Source organism: Periplaneta americana, chromosome 6 (assembly GCF_040183065.1).
Source record: "Periplaneta americana isolate PAMFEO1 chromosome 6, P.americana_PAMFEO1_priV1, whole genome shotgun sequence".
NCBI classification, from domain to species: Eukaryota; Metazoa; Arthropoda; class Insecta; order Blattodea; family Blattidae; genus Periplaneta; species Periplaneta americana.
This window is the reverse complement of record NC_091122.1, coordinates 137,278,902-137,300,179: the sequence shown is the minus strand read 5'-3', so window position 1 is coordinate 137,300,179 and position 21,278 is coordinate 137,278,902. Positions and strand designations below refer to the sequence as shown.

The window sequence follows — 21,278 nt, the reverse complement described above, 5'->3', positions numbered from 1 at the left end:
TAGTACCAGAAGTTGGCATGGGATAGTTTAACATTCGCTTTACAGCTGGAGAAAATCTAACCCGAGCATAGGTCCCACCTGCTAACCAGCAGACCACATTGATGACACTTGAAAATGGTGTGGAATGGCAAACCTCTCATACTAAATCGTTTCTTTTAAAGCTCAGATCCAATTAAATAAATGTATTTATTTTTTGCGACAAATATAACTAATATCAGAATGAGCACCTATGAGAAAGGTAAGATAAAAGTTTCGTTATGTAAGAATTTTAAATGGGATAACACTGTAAGCCCTACTACATAACAGAATATTGCAAATTTGAATAATGAGTTACTGAGTGTACATGTGAAGTGAAAATAGATATATTTGAGGCTGTACATGTAATTGCGATAGCATAATAAGTTAACCCTGCAGCAGATATGATGAGAGGTAAGGTATACATTTCGAGAAGAGGTTATGAAAAGCAAACAGGAGTGGAGGTGATAACAGATATTCAAGTTACACCATCACCATAACTCGGGGAGAGGGGAAGGCAGAATTAGACACACAAAAGCACACATGCACACAAAATACCTTTTTGTTGTTCCAAAAAGCAAGATATTGGATTTAATAAACTACACAGATTATGTAACTTAATTTGCACAAATTTACGATAAATATAACTCTTCATAAACTGTAATTTCTTGCAATATTATTTCACTACATATGAAAATCGGATGTTAAACACATTACAGATGTCAAAAGGACTAAATAATATATATGACAATGTAATCATATTATTTAGATGTCAGGCAACCAACTTACTGTTTAAGAAGAAAAATATTTTATTTACATTCTCTTGTGAACACGAACACGGTCTAGGTAACAGACTGTGGAAAACAGGTAAACCATTCATTACAAAGAGTGGCCTATTCCGATCTCAGTCAGTCTTGCTTGTGTTTAAAATTGTGTGTGGCGAAAAAAGAATTCTGACTAGACATTCTGCAATTTGTACAGAAAGTGAAAGTAAATTTTTTTTACAGAAAAACAAATTTTTTATATATTTCTGTCATAGCTAGAATTATGTTAAACTTATGATACATTTGATGTAAACATATTTAGATCGTAAAAGTTTGTACAAAGTATTTTCCAATTGAAGACATAATTCTGCAGATGTTACACATTAAAAAAAAATAATAATAAACTACTCTTTTTGTTATCTTCCATAATAAACGTTACTTTTAAAAAGTATTTGTACAGGTAAAGCACATATTTAAGTTCTAAAATTATCTTAAAGTAGTTTATGATCAGACATGATTATCTAAACAATAATAATTCATTTCTCCGACATTATGTGGTTTGCATGAATGTTTAGGTCTCTGGTATATACACACTGCCTATACCATTTATTTTATATTAGAAACAGAATTGAAGAAATAATTAAGGCGACATTTAGACTCGGTTTCGAGTAACTACCATTTCATCTCTTTTTTTCAGATAAAGTTTCATTAATTTGTTAGTACAGTAAAATCCCTCTTATTCGGCACCAAAGGGACCAGGCTAGTTCCGGATACGAGATTTTGTCGGATAATTGAATAAATATCGATACCGTATACACAAAAAAAAAAGTTTCTAATTCATGATGCCAAATATTGAAACTGCAGCCATGTGAAGCTTATGTCTCTATCACTTGCTCATTAACTGAATAAACATAAAAACTGTGTGGATTTTCCTTATTAAAACACATCACACCAACACAAACAATACACTAATTTTATGTTCGAATATTTACTGAAAACGAAAGTTTGTGCGAACTTCCTAATGTGGAAACACTAATACCCCGAATATAATTATATAAACATAAAAACAGTGTGGATTTTCTTTATTAAAACACATCACACAATACAAATAATACACTAATTTTATGTTCGAACATTTACTGAAAACGAAAGTTTGTGCGAACTTCCTAATGTGGCAACACTGACAGTCCGAATATAATTAAAGAAACATAACAACAATGTGGATTTTCTTTATTAAAACACATCACACAACACAAATAATATACTAATTTTAGGTTCGAATATTCACTGAAAATGAAAGTTCGTGCGAACTTCCTAATTGGCAAAATTGACGGCTCAGATTATGGCAATGTGGTAGATTTAAACATTTTTTTCCTTGGCCTAGCCATAAGTGCCGTTGTTTTGGTGTATTACTGGCTATTTGGGTGCCGGTTACGAGGAATTTTACTGTAAATGTATATCATATGAATCATCTCCAGTAGAACTGACTTGTAGACACTGAATATAAAATGAAATCCATCCAATAGTTTAACAAAAACAGTTGTACTCAGATAAACATCAAGTCAAAAACAACATTTTCGATATTAAAGATGCTGAAAATGTATATCTTCGCAAAAATCTAGAAATAGTCTTTTTGCAGAATCACAATAATATACTTCGTATAATGAGAAAGAAACAATAAAATCCTCAGTACTGAAACTACTTCAATGGCACGATATACTGAATGTAGCTCTTAATAAAATTTGTATATGTATTGATTTTAGTCTACATGATGAAAAATAATTTGTCCAACTGACGTAGATATGAAAAATAGTTACTATTGCAGTATTTGTCATAGAAATAACTGGAATTATCTCAAGTTCCTTTTTTTTTTTTTTTTCAAATTTCAAGGTTAACAAGGTAATACGGACTGATAAGGCAACATGTTAACATAAAGCCTCATAGACACGTAGTTAACTGCCTCAAGGAGGTCTCAGGGTTGTCCATTCCGAATGTGTATAAATCACATAAATGCTCCAGCTCTTGGTTTTGTGTTTTGGAATATGTCCCTATTTTGTAAAGAGTTAACTCAGCCATGAGACTTTCACTGGAAGAAGCAACAGCTTCTTACAAAGCTAAAAAGAGGTGGTTGTGATCGAAAAAATGGGGTCTTAAGAAAGACAATTTTTAAATGAAAGTTTAATTAGGGATCTGACAATTAGATGCCCACAAAATTTTAATAATCATTTGTGAATGGAGATACAACTTCTGATCACCTATGCTATAAGAACTCATAAGGGGGTTAATTGGACAACAAAAAGCATTGTTGATTATGTCGTTGTTGAATGACAATTATTTGATTTGGATCATTCTTTCTTCAGTTTTCCAATGAAATGCTTCAACATTGTTCTTCCTGTTATTGGAATTCAGCTTATCAAAGAGGAGAAAGTGCTGTTTGTTCAAAATTTAATTTTTGTTACATATTGGGCAGTTTGTTGTTAATTTGTTTGTTGCCATGCTCAATGAGACAATCATATCTTGCAAACAATCGGAAATGTGCAACTGCAAGTAAATTTATATGCCTAGGATTATACTGTATGTATGATAAGTAAGGACACCCGATTTTCATTAATGATTTTTTCACGAATTTATGCTCGTTGAGTTAAGAGAATTAAAACTGTTACAGATATGAAATAGACTCGTTCTGATACTCTCGCGAAAATCAGGTCTGTTAGTTGAGGAACTCTAGTATTTTCTAATCAGAGGATGCTACACTGCTCATGCTATGAGGCAACAGCTTTGGTTCATACGATGACGAGATATTTGCTTCACTTTCCTGATTAAATAGTAGGCCCATTACACATCTACGGTCAGGAGAAATTAAAACAATTGCCTCTTGAAATATTTTCGCCTGCTCAACAATTAAATTTCTCATTGTACGTACTCGTTCATATAATTAATTACGAAATTGTGAACGCAACATTATTTCCAGAGAACAAAGTTGCTTGGATGAAAGAATAACCAGCTATAAAATGGAATGTTATGGATTCAAACTGGCCAGAGTCAAAGAATTCTTTCCTTCACCATACATTAAAGAATAATTTAGGCTCACTCAGTCTCCTAGATAATTACTCGAGTTTTTTCATAGTGGTAAGAATAGCAAAAGTGTAAATCTAACCACTTTTATTACTCTTAAGTTGAGGTTAACGAAAAGTCAGAGCTTTACATTTCTAGTTTTCGTACACATAATAGTGTACCTCTTTATATAGCCTAATTTTAGCTAGATGTTCCTATATAGTATAAACAAAGTTAATAGAGAAATATATGGTCATTCAAAAGTCACTTCAGAATTTAAAGCATTATAAATATTTTAATATTTGAGGTAGAAAAAAAATATCACTTTGTTGAGCAAACAATAGGATTTGGGTTTTACAAAACATTGGAAATATGCCTGCTGTTCTCTTGTTCAACAAATACCATTCTTTCTATGACACCATGCCCAACATTTTACAGAAAAAGTCTTGAAATATTTTAAATTTCTTGCGAAATAACATCTTTCATTTCCTGTAGGGTTATTGGTTGTACCACTAAAACTTCTTCTGCAACTATAAGTTGATCGGATTGAGATCTGGAGAACATACTACTGGTACTGAAAAATGCCAAAGATCTATGTAGGCCTAATTAATTGTTTTGCTGGGGTGTAGGCAGTGCTGTAGTTGAAAATTTTTTTTACTGGAAGTGCTCAATTTCAGAAGCTCCCAGGTTGCTTTGTAAGTCGTTTCCTTTACAGGCTCTCGCTTCATGTATGCAGTTTCATCTGTTATCTGCCTTCCTGTTCGCAACCATGACTGCACATATGGAAGTGCATTGAATCCTTGAAGAGAGGGACCAACACAATTTATGAAAATTAAGCTGCTTGCTCTTGAAATCAGAAGATGGTTCCTTTGCTTCGTCATAATTTCAGCCATAGCACTAAATAATCTATCACATTCCGATGTAGACATCGGCAGTGTTTCAACTGTTTTCATTGAAGTTTTCAGTTCCTCTGTTTGATTATTACTTTCAACAAATTCCCTGAAAGCATGAATCAATTTTCGATTTTCTGGTAAATGAAAAGGTCACACAATCTGCTGGCACTTTTGTCACTGCAAGTGATATTCATATCAATGTCAGGAAGCCAAGTTTCGGTATGAACAACACTTATGCCCCTCATAATTTTGATTCAATCCTCTGATTTACTTTGTTTTGTTCATTATCCACATTAGAACGAACACTGGATGACTGACTGATATTAGTCAGCTTCAGAATTTTTGCTTAACTAAAACAACAGTCTAGTATATACAGTCACGAAGCTCAATACGTAGTAAATATGCATCCATAGATAGTTGCTAACCATTAGGATCGCTAATATCGCCTCATTACAGACAATGCGAAATAGTACCGGCACAGTCTACTGTTCCTAGCACCCTCACAACTCAAGCATCGTGACTGATATACTAGACTGTGCTAAAACTGATCACATTCGATGGAAACTACTCTATGGTTTGCACATTTGTTTCTTTGAGAACTATTCTTGAGCACTGCCTGAGGTCAGTTGTCCCTGGCACACTGAGACGATCACTGTCCTCTAGAGTGCCTTGCCACTGATGATGGCTACTGCAGCTTCCGCCCCAATTTCTGGATTCATCCCAAGTTGATCAACTTCACAAACACAGCACATCCAAGAGTCTCAGCTTTCTCAACCAACTGCTCATTTCCCTTAACAAAATAAGTATACTGGTATGAAGACCAGCATTTAGGATGTGAGCAACATGATTGTACATGTAGTTCCGTTTCTTTACTAGAAGCTGATCTATGGAGATCTTGTTCTGATATGTACTTGTCACACAGTTTTTCGCAGTCCTCACACATGTAGTTGCAGTCTTGGTCAAAATGATGGTAATTATTTCGTGAACATACCTTATACTGGAATGCATAGACTACTAGCCATGGTCATGTTATGTCTGATCTCTAAATTTGATCACAACTATTCTCAATTCAGAAAGGTGTCTGTTGCAGTTCAGGACGAGAAGTATGTGCTGTATTTTCGAAGATATTTTCAGTGTCTATGTAATTAAATTATTTTTACTGGAACTATGGAATCCGAATATTATTTATATGGAACTGCATTCCAGCCCAAATACAGCACTGGGTGTAGATATGGGGTAGTACGACTTCAATGAAGATTAGATTTTCGAGTCATGATTCCTCAGTCTGGGGTGACAAAGGTCTGTAACATACTGTAGTGGCACTCTCTGGTTACTGTAAAAGTCTCTATTGTTCCATTGTTGTCTTTTTCGAAGAAATATGAACCAATGATGAAGTGCAAAATGAAGCTACACCATACAGTGATTTTCAAATCAAGACCATACTGAATTAAAATCTGGTGGTCAATTTCAGAATAAATTCTATAATTACATGTCTTTAACTTGACAATTAAGAAAGAAGTGTGTTTCGTCTGTCCAGAAAACTTAGTCTAGTCAATGATTACATATTAATTTAATCTCTGCTATAACAAAGCAAAATCGTAGCCTATATTTTCTGCTTGTCACTTTCTTCAGGTACAAACACTAGTTTTAGTTTGTGATAAAAATTAAGATTTTTTTTCATAGAATTCTCCAAACTGTACTAGCCTATAACTCAATATTATAATTTTTGTGGCAGAAAAAAAAAACACACTATGTTGCACAAACAATTGGGTTTTTCATTTGTTACTTTTTGCCTTTGCATAGTTACAATTTTGCTGATTACAACATTAATGATTTTTTTAGTACTGTTACGAATATTTGAAGTTTCACGCTATGGTTCTGCGATTTTAATGTTAGGATATAGCTGGTCCAATACTATTACGAAAGCAATAGGTGTCTTTCTTCAGGTCTAAGAAAACTTAGAACACTTAAAAATAATTTAAGAGGAGGTCCATGCTCCATTCGTAATTACAGGGACTTTATCAGGAGGTTTGAGGAAACTGTTTTGTTCCTGATAAGAAGTAGCTAATCTGACTAAAGGCAATCAGTGATATCTCTGCTGCTGATGTGCTTTAGACACGTAATGAAATAAACAGAAATGATTATTATGAAATTAGTAGTATTAGTCAGATATCCAGACATCTTCAATAGGTAATCATAACGCTTTAAAGTTTGAAATTACTTTTGAATGATCTTATATAGCCAATTAAAATATAAGAAGGCTAATTGTCTTTCACACAAGAGCTATTAAGTGTGATGAAAATTCAAATAATAGTAATGTGTTATGTTTTTAAATGTTATTTCTTGCAAATATGGTTGTGAACTTGTTTGAATTTATAATCTTTTTAATCAGTGTGAGAATTTCTAACAAAAATTTCTAACTTTTGTAGCCAAAAAAAATTAGGCCTATAAATTAAGGTTCAATGATCCAGGATATGACAGTCCTGAACAATAATGTGTAGGTAGTCTAATATATTCCAATATCATTTTCTGGAGAAGAAAGGTACATTTTGCATCCAATATTTAAAAAACCGAAAAACTTTTTACAATTATGGTTATGCACAGCTACAAAATGTCTCTACAGTAATTAAGGGAAATAAGATTTCAAAACTGTTCTGGCTCGTTTAACATCATTGCTACTCAGCTTCACTGAATAGAATAGGCACTGCTTGGGTAGACTATTACTGTGTGAATTACATACAAGTTAAAGTATCAGAGCTAAAATTGGATACATGAGCAATGCAATGGTGTCACAATAATGAATTTCAATTAATAAAGTTAAGGTCGTTATGTTGGGAGGGAAAAAGACCTCTGGAGAGACTGAGACGTAGATGGGAGGATAATATTAAAATGAATTTGAGGGAGGTGGGATATGATGATAGAGACTGGATTAATCTTGCACAGGATAGGGACCGATGGCAGACTTATGTGAGGGCAGCAATGAACCTCCGGGTTCCTTAAAAGCCGTAAGTAAGTAAGGTCGTTAGGTTGCATAAAAATTATCAAAGACTGTAAAGCTGAAAGAGTATCAGTACCTTTTCAAAAGAATAATAAGCTATGAAAATTGAGAATGACAGAAATTTAAAGCGAATTTTTTCCCTATGCACATACAGAACATACATTTACGTACGGTATACTTCGTTTTAATTAATAATTATTACCATTCCTGTTTTGTATTCGACAGGTAGTTGGTGTGTATCCTGAGTGCCATTTGTTTTCAGTATTATTCTTCAGTCCATGCATGCAAACAGGTGTCTGATATGAGGTCAAAACTGCTTCTTCCTCCGGCTCTGCCTTGCGACTCATTTTTATTTCAATATATCTCTTTGGATGCAATAGAAACTGCACAAGACATCAAACAATCTACGAAGAAAATTTGTGTTGTGTATTCTTCAAGCGATAAAAAGTTCGGTATTATAAATTAGAAAGCATACTGGTATAAAATGGAAAAATAACAGAAATAATTATCTATCACGTTAATAAAAATGTAACAAAAACGAATTCTGTATGTTACTGAAATAAATTTAAAAATAATTTGATTACCTCAATGCTGTCATACATCTCTCAAACTTACACACATTCAACGACTTGCAGCCCCTTCAATGTTGAGAATGTTATAACTATTGCTGAAGAAAGACACCCATATATAAGCACTCTATGTGGAGTGGCACTTCAGGTTACTTATATACTGTATATATGCCTACCGCTGATTAGATTACATTTCAAAGTGACCAACGTCCCTCTCATATTAGTGCAAAATAGTTGTGTACACAGAAAATATAGTAACTAGCAGTGTCCGTAGTCGTCAAAAGATATTGATGCACTTAAAAGATGTTGACTAACCTGAACTGTTTTCAAGTCACGATGTACTTCATTGCACATAAGGTTCTTGCTTTAAACCCTTATCACATATAATGATAAATGACAAGCGTAGGTACTTCAATAAAAGTAACTTCTGACATACTTTCCCTTTTGCCTTTTTGGCTACTTGGTATCTAGGCTTACTATTTATTATGCAATACAATTGAAACGTAACAGAAAACCCTGAAAACCTGTTATCAATTTTCTAAACGTCAGACTGATAGTACTCTCTACTCGTTTTGAATCAGAGTCGCCAACTTGAAAATGTAAGAAGACTAAACCAAACATGAAAAACAGATAAACAGAATTGAAATACTGCATTTTTTTTAAACATCGAAGCTTCATCTGTATCCTGCAAGTTCTGAATAAAAAGGTGTACTTGGAGCACAACTCAATTTTCCTCTACGTTCCATTTTGTTGTGTAATATGCAGTATGTCAAGTTAAAGAACTTATAAATAGCTACATCCATTATATCTCATGCCGTCCATTCATTAGTAACAACCAACTATCTGATTACAACGACAGTCGCCATGATTTTTTCCGATACAACAGCGGTGAACTCTAGTGAGAAGTAGAAGCAAATCGCACGTAGTGTACTCTGTTGTCGATTTGCTTAACTGTTGGGATTCTTGAATGCGGTCGATAAGTATGCACTCTAATCGAAATTAAAGGTGTTACCACAGTCTGCTATATACAGTCACGAAGCTTGAGTTTTGAGGGTGCTAGAAACAATAGACTGTGACGGTACTATTTTGCATTGTCTGTAATGAGGCGATATTAGCGATCCTAGTGGTGAGCAACTATCTAATGTTTGCATATTTACTATGTTTTGAGCTTCGCGACTGTATATACCAGACTGTGGTGTTACTCCTTGTGCCATACGTGTCTGTCTAAAGGTCTAATGTTATGGAATATATATAATACTGTAGAATTGGAGGGGTAAAATGGAGTAGGGGTCTGGTAAGCATAATAGAGTTAGAGTAAAATAGATTAGGATAGGTACAACAAAGTTTGGATAAAATTAGGGTGACCAGACGTCCCGGAAAACCGGGATTGTCCCGGTTTATCAACCTTTCCCCTGTTTTCGAAAATATTATTTCGGGACGCACAAATGTCCCGATTTTTTGCCATATCATTAAGAGGGAAATTTTTATAGTTGTATGCACTGCTAGCATAATTGATTCATTTCATGATCGTATCAGTTTAGCCGCGAATGTCGTCAAATTGCATTATCATTATATCGGAAGACGTACGTTTTTACAATTTCACCATATTGAGAGGATATTTTCCTACAAGAATATGAGTGGACAAATGAAAAAAAAAAAAAAAAACAGAGTAGAAATGGGAACACTGGAAGAAATATTACGAGTGCTGTATAATAATCTTTCGTGTGCGGAATTTTATCAGTTGGTGTCAAAGGATAGATAAATTTTGAAGAAATGTGGGAACAGTGACAAATAGGAGCACAGTCTCTATTTATCACATACACATACGTCGAATGCTGTGTAAAGGTATGTGTAATAATAATGTACTGTACACATAGACAAGAAACACTGACACCTCTATGCCAATAAGTATAGAAAACCATGCACATTGTGCGCAATTTCTTACTTACTTATTTACTAATGGCTTTCAAGGAACCCGGAAGTTCATGCTGCCCTCACATAAGCCCACAATCAGGCCCTATCCTGAGCATGATTAATCCCACCTCTATAATCATATCTCACCTCCGTCAAAGCCATTTTAATATCCTCCCATCTACGTCTCGGCCTTCCCAAACGTCTTTTTCTCTCCGGTCTCCCAACTAACACTCTATAAGTATGCATATTTGAATTTGCCCTTACGTGCTACATGCCCTGTCCATCTCAAACGTCTGGATTTGATGTTCCTAATTATGTCAGGTGAAGAATACAATGCATGCATTATTATTAATACAATTTTTATTAATAATGTACTGTAAGCCTACTATAACCAACAATTATTGTATTGGTGAAGGTTACCTACGAACTAGCCACTAGAGGAAATAGCTGAAATACCTTGAAAATGCCTAGGATTTATAGCATAGAGTAGTGGAAATTGGATGTGATCACTGGGACAATTTATTATTTACATACCAAATTCGTCGTGCGTGAATGAAAAACACCGCTACATTTCCTGAATTTGGCGTAATTTGAGGAGGGAATAAAGGGGTTTTCAGTTTCGCTAACACCTCTCACATAACACTATACGCCTAAACTAATCTAACCTAACCTCTCACATAATACTACATACCTAATCAAATCTAGTCTAACCTGTCATACAGTATACACCTAATCTAACCTAACCTGCCACATAATACCACACACTTGTAGTAAAATTCCTCACGTTTAGTATCATCACAGTCTAATATCATACAGTTACGAAGCTTGAAGTGATTTTTTTTGCATTTCTCGCGATACAGCGCTCCAAGCGGTTAGCAACTGAGAATACTAGGAGCAGTAGACTGTGCCGGTACTATTTTGCATTGTCTGTGATGAGGCGATAGTAGCGATCCTAATGGCTAGCAACTAAAGTTCAACTGTCATTGGGTGCACATTCCCAACATATTGAGCTTTGTGTTTACGTTCGGATGAAGCCAAGTTTACTTTGCACAAATGCATACTTCGAGGTTTTCCCTCTTAAATGCATATATATATATATATCATCGTCATCATCATCATCATCATCATCAGCAGCATCGTCCACACCTGTGGAGTAACGGCTAGCGCGTCTGGCCGCGAAACCAGGTGGCCCGGGTTCAATTCCCGGTCGGGGCAAGTTATCTGGTTGAGGTTTTTTTTTCCGGGGTTTTCCCTCAACCCAACATGAGCAAATACTGGGTAACTTTACGTGCTGGACCCCGGACTCATTTCACCGGCATTATCACCTTCATCTCATTCAGACGCTAAATAACCTGAGATGTTGATAAAGCGTCGTAAAATAACCTACTAAAATAATAAAAAAAACATCATCATCATCATCATCATCATCATCATTATTATCAGCCTTCAAGTGTTAGACCCCAGTGGATCTGTTACGGTCTCTTGCCAGCGTTTCCTAGGTCTTCCTAAATTTCTTCGACCTCTTGGGACATACGATAAAATCTGCCTGAGCCATCTAGAGAGATCCATCCTCTTGACAGGTGTCTGCCGCTGAAGCCTGTATTGCTGCAGATAATGGACAATAGAGTCAATTTTTAATTCCTTTAGAATATCTACATTCCGATGATGGTCGAGAAGAGAGTATCCAGCAGTTTTTCGCATGAATCTCATTTCGGCAGTTGTTAGCCTCTTTCTTCTCATTTTCTTAGTGTCCATGCTTCACTGCCATAAGCCAAAACCGGTCGTGCGAGAGTTTTGTAGATTTTCAGCCTTGTATGTCTCTGTACTTGGGAAGGTTTGAATACACGGTTGGTGGTTCCAGCAATTTTTAGAAATTTTGAGTTTTTGTTGTCTGTCATCAGTGATGTATGATAGATTATAACCTAAATAGTTGAATGAATTCACACGTTCTATTAATTTGCCATTTATAATAATTTTGAATGGAACTATATCTTTTCCTAAAAAGGCCATATTTTTTGTTTTTTCGGTTGACATTTCCATATTAAATTTTGAAGCAGTTATTTGTAAGTTGTGAACGGCTCGTTGCAGTTCATCTTCTGATGTTGCAATGATAACTTGATCGTCAGCAAACAGCAGTGTCGAGACAAGTGTTCCGGTTGATTTGTATTCCGGCATGATGGCCTTGCCTCCAAATTTTGAGGATGTGGTTCATATATGATGAACAAAAGTGGTGAGAGTCCACATCCTTGTCTAACACCTTGATTTATTGGAACCCCGTTAGATGTTTCACGTTCAGTTTGTATGGTAATTTCATTCTGGTTATATAAATTGTAGACACTGGAGATAATTTGATTTGGTACATTATCGTGGCATAGAATTTCGATAAGAATGTTTCTGTTTACTTTGTCAAATGCTTTAACGAAATCAATGAATGCTAAGTGTGTTTCAATATTGAATTCTCTGTTTATTTTTCTGTTATTTTCTTTGTTATATTTTTAATTTGCATATTCAAATGCAGCCGGTATCGGTAGCGCAGTGGGTATAGTACTCGAGGTTGCGGGCTCGATCCCGGCCCAGGTCGATGGCATTTAAGTGTTAGTAGATTTAGTGGCATGTAAAGGAACTCATGCGGGACAAAATTTCGACACACGCAACGCTGATATAACCTCGGCAGTTGCGAGCGTCGTTAAATAAACGATAATTAAAAAAAAATTATATTAATTAAGTTATGTTATAGCTTTTCCTATATCAGATTATGGTTAGTGACGCATCAGAGATTGTTTAATATATATTGATAAATAATTGAAGTGGAATGCAACTGTTTTAATAAAAATGAAACTGAATCAACAAAGTCTTCTTGACTAGTAATCGTCCAGAGAATTCAATGAAAATTGTACAGTTAGCACAACTAATAACAAGAGAACAGCTATCATAACACACTACCGCCATCTAGCGGAATAGCCTATTTGTAATGATGAGATGATACAATAATATATAAGACAATTAGTAACTTATAAGTCAATTAATATTTTATTGTATTAAGGTACTTTATTTCTTCTAATCTTTATATAGGCTACTTTCTTATAATCGTGTAATATTCAATTAAATCCCATTCGAGTTTTGATTTTCTCTAGATAAATCAAAACCTCTAGTGAGATTACTATTGATAATATCGTCCTGTCCGTCTGTGTGTGAGATCTGTGGTTCTGTAAGTTCTTATGGAAAATTCATTAAATTCTTCGGAACGAGACTCTTCTAATCGAAATTGTGTACTCTCATTTAATAGATGGAAATATAAAAAACACTGAGATTGCTGTGTCACGATATGATTAAATGAATGGTTGTAATATTATAAAGTAAATATTTACCAGTGTATCACAAAATTTGTTCTCAGCATTTGAGGAATAAGTATAATAGGCCTAAATTTATCATTAAATTGAATTAACACTATAAGCTAGAATGAACTTTTATTCCAAAAAGATTTTGATTAAACTGCGTGCCATAACATGTTATGTAGCTCAGATCTAATTCAGAATTCAATTTCTTCTGTGTGTTTAAGTTTCGTCATTTCATCTCACTTCATCCCACTAAAAAATTGTAATCATGTAAAATTTTGACTTGTTTCACATAGTAAAGCTTGAATGCTAATGTAAGATCTATAGAATACAATAAATGAAATAAAATGGAAAAAAAAAAGTTACATCGAAACTAAACGCAATCTTTCTCGTGTCTCGAATGTTCTCATGAGCAACTTAGGCTATAGAGAGTAATTGAATGATATAAACATCTCACTTTTTATTTTAAATCATTTCTAAATTTAAAAAAGATCATTAACTCATTAGAATAATTTGTAGCATCACGAGAAGTTATTATCCATTGGTCCTTGGCGTTATTGATATGTACAAAGAACGAAAATCTTTAGAAAACAGTACATGAATTGGACGTTCACGAGTAATTAGCGACACCTACACTCACATAATAATAAAAAAAATCAAACAGAAATCTAATTTAAGTGCCTAAAAGTTGACACAGAACTCAGAATAGAACGTAGTGTGAATAATGTCCGACCGAATGGTTATGTCGCATCTCGATTTCCCCCACCCGTTTCTGCTGGCCTCTCTGTAAAGGCTATTGGCTGAGGCGTTAACCTCTTTCTTGAAAATATTTGCTATTCGGAATTGGAAGTCTACGTAATATTATACAACTGTTTAAAATAATTTAAAGAAAAAGGCCCCGTAAAGTAACTGTCACATGACTTCCCCCGTTTCGCCGACCCTGCGACATAACAACTTGTGTGTGTGATAGCACAGAGCCAGAGAATATCGTGCGAGAGTTGTCCGTAATAAAAAAAATTCGTGAGCGAGACCAACAGACGAAAAGTCTACAGATCGCGAATATATTATAGTATGAAATCTCCAATGGATCTGTAAGTTTGAATTTCAATGCTTCTGCTTCTGGTGGAAAATGTATATTGCGGAGAAATGAGAATACAATTACTTACTGTGAAATACAGAGGAGCCTCCGTAAATCTATGGAATGTATGAGTGCACCAGGAGTGGGTTCATGCCATCATTGCATTTCATCAACGGAATCATGGATTACTAATACCATGTTAATGTATGGTATTAAGATCTTGGTGCAGAAACAATAGGAATTAAAGGCAACTTTATACGAATCATAAGCCTATACTCCTATAGCATTTAATATAAAGTATGTGGGTCTTCTGTATAATACAGACAAAGGCAACTTTATCTTCATGCATAAGCATATACGAAACATAAGCTTACAGCATTTAATAAATACAGTATGTGGATCCTCTTTAGGGTATAATATACTGAAATACCTTCAAACATCAACTCCTTGTCAAACCCTAAATGTAAGTCTTATTGGACATCTGTGGAAAGAGGATTCGAAATTCGAAGTCGCAGAATAAATTTCTTCAAAGGAAGATATGAAAATGGCACTCGCAGAAGACTGGAGTAGTTTAACATTAGTATAGACCTACATCTAATCCAATGAAGTCAGTGGCCAGACGACTGGATGGGATTATTAAAAAATTGTTATCTTACTAAGTAGGCCTACTGAATGTCTAAAGTTAACCATGAAAGTGAGACATAGGAAATTAAATAAGTGTGGGAAACTGAAGTGTTCTAATCCTTGTTGCGTCTATTACAGTTTTTAGATACCGGTAATGATATTTCGTTAATTTTTGCACTACCTTCATATATATTTTTTAATTTTCACTAAAATCTCGTGAAGACAGTTATGTACTGTATTTATTTTTAATATATTATATAGTCTATATGATACGTCAGTTATATACATTTTTATTCCAAAAACTATTAGCTTAAGTAATCCGTGACGCGAGAGCCCAGTAAGTAATCCGAAGACAGGTTTGAAACTCATAAATTATACCAATAAGGCGTCACTCATGAGGCAACTAAGCCTGGGGTAGGGTGGAAAGCTCCTTTCCTCCTCCATTGGATACAGAAGTATCTAGTAACATATTACGCTAATCAGACTTCAGATGTAGGCCTATATAAACAAATTGTTCTTCTTCATTTCATCGAGTGAGATGTACTACCTGATAATAGATTGTAGTCTCATTGTTAGACAAAAAAAAAATGACCGGCTGCCATACATTAAGTCCCCTTTGTAAGACTTTGGTTGATTCCGTGAGATCTTAGGTTTAAACGTGAAGGAATTTCTTATGCACGACTTCGCTCTGTTTTTCCTTTATTTTGTTTGTTTGTTGCTTTTTCTGTCTGTTTATAGGTCAGTTGTTATAAATAATCTATAACGAAGTTATATTCAAGGAATAAATTAGGTGCAAAATAAACATCCTTTCCCTAGTCGTGTGAACCAGGCGCTGCCCAAAGTGAACTTACAAATTCACGCTACAGGAGAGCTGTCATTTTTTGTATCCAAAGCTGTACATATCAACCAGAACCTCTGGTGTTGGAATATTCTTTACACACACTACTGTATGTATAACCTGATATCGGAACATTGATTTTGGGAAGATAGGATACGTTTCTTTATTAGAAAATTAGATTTATTATTTATTTGAATATTATTCACTGTCACTTAGGAAAATTAGTATATAATTCAAATAATATAAATTACACAGACCATATGACTAATCAGGCGCGGATCCTTAATGTTGTAGCAAGTTTGCGCTATACCTAAAAAAAAATTAGGAATATTTTGGTTTAAAATACAAGTTAAATTTTTGTGGTCTAAGTACACGATTGGTATGATCAGCTGTAGCAAGTTTCTCATCCAACTAGAATAGTTTGTAGGAGCCTCGTCGTTGACTTGCCACAGTAAACGACTGTGCTTCTTACAGGGACTGGCTTGATCTTGGGTATCTCTTCGGGGCGAGGGGATGAGAGGGGTGCTGTCCAGTGTAGATTTTAAGTTGTTGGTAAACGAACAGCGTTAATAAGGGGAGGTAAACGAGCTTTGAAAAATGGAAACAGTTGACAGTAGCTCACACACCTACTGATGAGTGACAATGACAGTGGCGGCTGATTGACTGAGGCAAGTGAGGCCGGGCCTCAGTCACTTGGCTTAACTGAAATCAAATTTTACTTTTATGTAATATATTAGTTATTTCAATGAAGCATATATCGCTGTAGAAGCATTTGAAAACTTTGTGATGTAGATAGACTTGTTTTGCAGTAAAATTTGTTCCTGAGGCCAGGATCTCTCGTGCCGAGTCTGGCTTGTGATGTATATAGATCTGTTTTGCAGTAAAATTTGTTCATGAGGCCAGGATCGCTCGTGCCGGGTCTGCTTCTGCATTTTCGTGTGTCTTTGCGGGCTTTTGAGGTTGCGCTTAAAATGTTGTAACTGAGGCACAATTCGTCTGGCCTGGTCAGGTTTCACTCCTCCCAACCATGGGCCGGCCTCAAGGGTAGAATAGGGTGGGAATAGAGTGACTTGCCTTCCTAAATAGGCCATAAATAACAAACATTCCAGCTCTTTGGCAGGCAGAGACCCACACTATTCTCTCCTCTTATGTCTTAGTTTATGACTTAAGTGAGGGTGTTGTACTATTGTACTTTGTGTAGCGGATCTGGGCCAATGTTGTTATGTATTTCGGGAAAATATAAACAGAAACAAATGCCAGAAATAATGCTGGTGTAGTTAATTCATTGTTAGAGTGTCCTTTTTCGAGAAGAAATAATATTGAAAGAAAGGAAGTTTTAAATAAAGAGAGAGCCGATCGAGATACCTACAACATCGCTGACAATTTTTCTGACAGATAATCTCAAAACGCGAGCTCTATTGCATCCTGGTATGGGCAACATAAATGGTTAAGTGGTAATGTGGTGCAAAATAAACTTCTCTGTTGGCCTTGTTTGTTGCTGTCAAAGGAAAAAAATAAAAAGAAAAGAAAGAAAGGGAAATTTCAACACATAATCACACTGAAACAATAACTGAAACTCGCAGCATAACAGCTTATTTGGTGAGTGAAATTATTATTTTTCATTACTAGTAATAATAATAATAATAATAATAATAATAATAATGATAATAGAGTAATAATGATATTAATAATATAATAACAATAATAATTAATATCATAAATACGCGTAAACATTTTCTATCGGAGGCATTTAAACTAGTTGCATCTGGCCTCACCGAGGATTTCGATCACCGGCCGCTACTGCAATGAATGAGTGAGAGAGACAAAACATGCCAGCCCCACGATTTCAGTTAGGCGGGAAAACAAGTTTTTTTTTAGAGGGTGAGCTTGCATTTTATTGGTGATTTTGCTTTCCATTTCCACTGCAGTTACTTGAGTCGAGTTGGTTGAGAGCACGTGATGGCGCGTAAGAAGTTGTTTTAATAAATTAATAGTGTTATTTGTGCCAGTATATGGGTTGTTCTAATACTATATTAAATAGACCCTAGTTAAGATGAATACAATTCAGTTTTTAATAGTACATCAATTTTCACGGCGCAGCTTAGAAGAGAAGTGTGAGATTAAGCATCTTGGTAGACCGACTCCGTACCTTGAAATTTCGCAGTGCGTGAAAACCAAAACTAGGTTGTTCAACAGAAAATTAAATTCTGACGCGTACGAGAAGTTTCAGTGGTTATGTGGCTGTAAAAGAAGAAAAGCTGTTTTCCTTGTGTTTTGTTCGAAAGAGAAGAGTTATGGACTAAGGACGGTGTTAGTGACATACAGCACCTCCAGGATCGCTCTAAAAACACGAAAACTCGGTGAGTTTTCTATATAATTAGGTTAGTTTTTGCAAATTTTTACAACCGTAGCGTGGTAAGCCTAATATTTTGTAGTAAGAAAATAAACAACCAAACTTTTGAAGCACCATCCGCCAATTAAGAATATACTGTACAGTATAAGCCGCGCTTTTACAATACGCAAGGACTGCAGTCATGGATTAAACTGAATGTAGGCCTATGAATATTATTTTGTTGTCAACGTGATGTCATCTTAAATGAAGTCCTGACGCTGCAGCGCATAGGATACCCGTCAAGTTCATATCTGTATTATCAGTGGTTTAGTTTGTCCGGGAAAATAAAAATGTATGCATGTTGAAAACATGAGGATACCAGACTTGACACCCAGTATGAGTTCATTTGGCAAAATTGTTTACACTGATCAGGTGAGTTCCTGTAAATATTTTTTCCAACTAAATCACTGTATATTATGTCGATAAAGTCATAATTGAGCTTGGAGTATAACTCCATTACTGTTGAAAACTTATGATAGGGTTAAACTCTAGAATCCGGGTAAGACTTATGTCGTTTCTTGCACTCCTCTGCAGTTGTGCGTGATGGATGCCTGTCAAAGCTGCCGCCGCTTGGTTACTTCTAAGACAGCAATACCACAGTCTAGTATATACAGTCACGAAGCTCAATACGTAGTAAATATGCATCCATAGAAAGTTGCTAACCACTAGGATCGCTAATATCGCCTTATTACAGACAATGCGAAATAGTACCGGCACAGTCCATTGTTCCTAGCACCCTCACAACTCAAGCTACGTGACTGTATATACTAGACTGTGGTAATACAGTATAATGTGTTTAATCTGTATAGGGTAGTTTTTTGGCTAGTTGTTTACTAGGGCATTCGAAAAGTAATGGCAACATAGTTACTGTTTCTCACTAAATTTATTTAGGTTCCTTTTGGCATTACATACTTAAATTATAGACCCCTGTTATGTTAATAGTGCGTTGACAAATTCTTGGAAGATGGCGGACTCCATCTGCAGCATCATTGCTGGATCTCTTTTTTACTGCTCGATCTAAAGCTGTTCGGAGGCCAACTCTTGATTGAAAGAGAATGCCTCGCTTATACCTATCTTGCAATATCTCGTAGTTCGGTACGATAGGACTTTTCTCCCACAAGCTTCTTGTAATGCCGTAAAGCATTAGGCTATATTATTTTTTATGAAGCATCTTTGGTCATACCTACCGAACATTTTTAGGTCGGTATTAATTAATACAAATGAGAAACAGTCCCTGTAGTCACAAAATATGGTTACTTAAAAACTGTTAATATTCTACATTTATGTAACTATTGCGCCTCTATTACGTATTAAAAGAATCCGATGCCGCTGATTTACAGTATTGTTGCCATTGCTCATTGAATGTCCTAGTATTTTATTTTTGGGTTAGGTTAGGTTTTGTTTCGTCAGACTAATTTCAGCTCCATTTCAGTTTTTCTTTTTTTTGGGGGTTTGTCAGACTGATTTTAATTATTTTAAGTGATTTTTAGATTAGGTAAGTATGATTTTCTCAGATTAATTTTAATTTCTTTAGGCTCTGTTTACTAGCTAGTTTTAATTTTACTCTGCGCCGGTACTCATGTCAGATAATTTGAGCTTTATTATGCTGCTCTACTTATTTCGAGTTACTTTTAATTTTATTTTGCAGCTATATTGATTTCAAGTTACTTTCAGTTTTATTCTGCTGCTTTACTCACTTCATATTACTTTCAGTTTTATTGTGCGGGTTAACTCATTTCAGGTTATTTTCAGTTTCATTCTGAGGCCCAATTCCAGAATACTTTCAGTTTTTATTCTGCTCAATTATACTGATTTACTGCCTTCATTTGCCTCTCATCTATAACCATTAGCCCAGTCCTGGTTTGACTTGGCTTTATGAGGGCTGAACCCGCGTACTCTTAGACATGGTTTGGCCCTTTGTGCATTCTTATATGCGAGGTGGGCTGGGTGGCATTCGTGAATCCTACGCTGACAGGTGGGCCATCCTGCACGAGCCCCCGATAGAGCCAGGTCCCGTTTCGCGGACGAATATCCTGATAAACTCCAGGACCCTGGAGCCCCAAGGCCTCCCTGTCATCGTCGGCTGACAGTTGGGCCTCCTGCCTTAGCCCCTGATAGAGCCATGTCCCGTTCGCACACGAGTAGCCTGATAAACCCCAGAGGCCAGGAACCGAAAGTCCTTCCGCATCAGCATCGAAAATCCATAGTACTAATTGCAGATGATAGATGAAATGAGAGGTAGGTGGAGAATGTTGGTGGAATGAGGGAAACGGAAGTACTCCGAGAAAACCCTCTGCGTCGTCCGCTTTGTCCACCACAAATTCCATCACGACCTGGCCTGGGATTGAACCCAGACCTCCTGGAGCTAGCACTTGAGCCACAGACCAATCACAACACTTAAAATTTCGAATTTCTTATCCCTCTTTCTGGCGCTGTGACTTCACTTTGTCATGCATATTATGGGCTAAAGTGGCTAGACTTAATTCGCATTTCATCACTTGACTCCGTAGCTCAGTGTTCTAAATGTAAGACCAAAGCTACTATTGCAGGCGTGAATCCATTCGTCTCTAATGGTAAGTAAATGTACAGGTTTTTGCCAAAAGTTTAAGGACATCCCTCCATAAGTGATGTTTTACTCCTGTCCTTATACTTATATGAAATCCCTTGATATTTATACAGGCACTTTTTAGAGTGAAGTTTTTACTGCAAACCCAATCTGTCTATCTTCTAAATTGTGGATTATATAACAATTTGTCTGTTATGAAACTTATTGGAAAATTACATATTGTGTAGAATGAATTGAC

General features: G+C 35.6%; 1 protein-coding gene across 4 annotated transcripts in view; it reads right to left on the bottom strand.

The window, feature by feature from the left end:
- LOC138701777 (sodium-independent sulfate anion transporter-like) overlaps positions 1–21,278 on the bottom strand; it is a 92,578-nt gene that overhangs the window by 27,186 nt on the left and 44,114 nt on the right. The window contains exons 1-2 of one of the 4 annotated variants that reach the window (XM_069829027.1): positions 8,309–8,463; positions 7,927–8,128 (exon numbers count right to left, since the gene is read on the bottom strand). The exons of 1 other annotated variant lie outside the window; for it this stretch is intronic. In XM_069829027.1, coding sequence (XP_069685128.1) covers positions 7,927–8,071 — 145 coding nt within the window. In that variant the 5' untranslated portion in view covers positions 8,072–8,128; positions 8,309–8,463. Of the gene's footprint in view, positions 1–7,926; positions 8,129–8,308; positions 8,464–8,608; positions 9,131–21,278 lie in introns of those variants that run through there. 2 more of the 4 variants (XM_069829029.1, XM_069829030.1) reach the window with 2 other exon arrangements.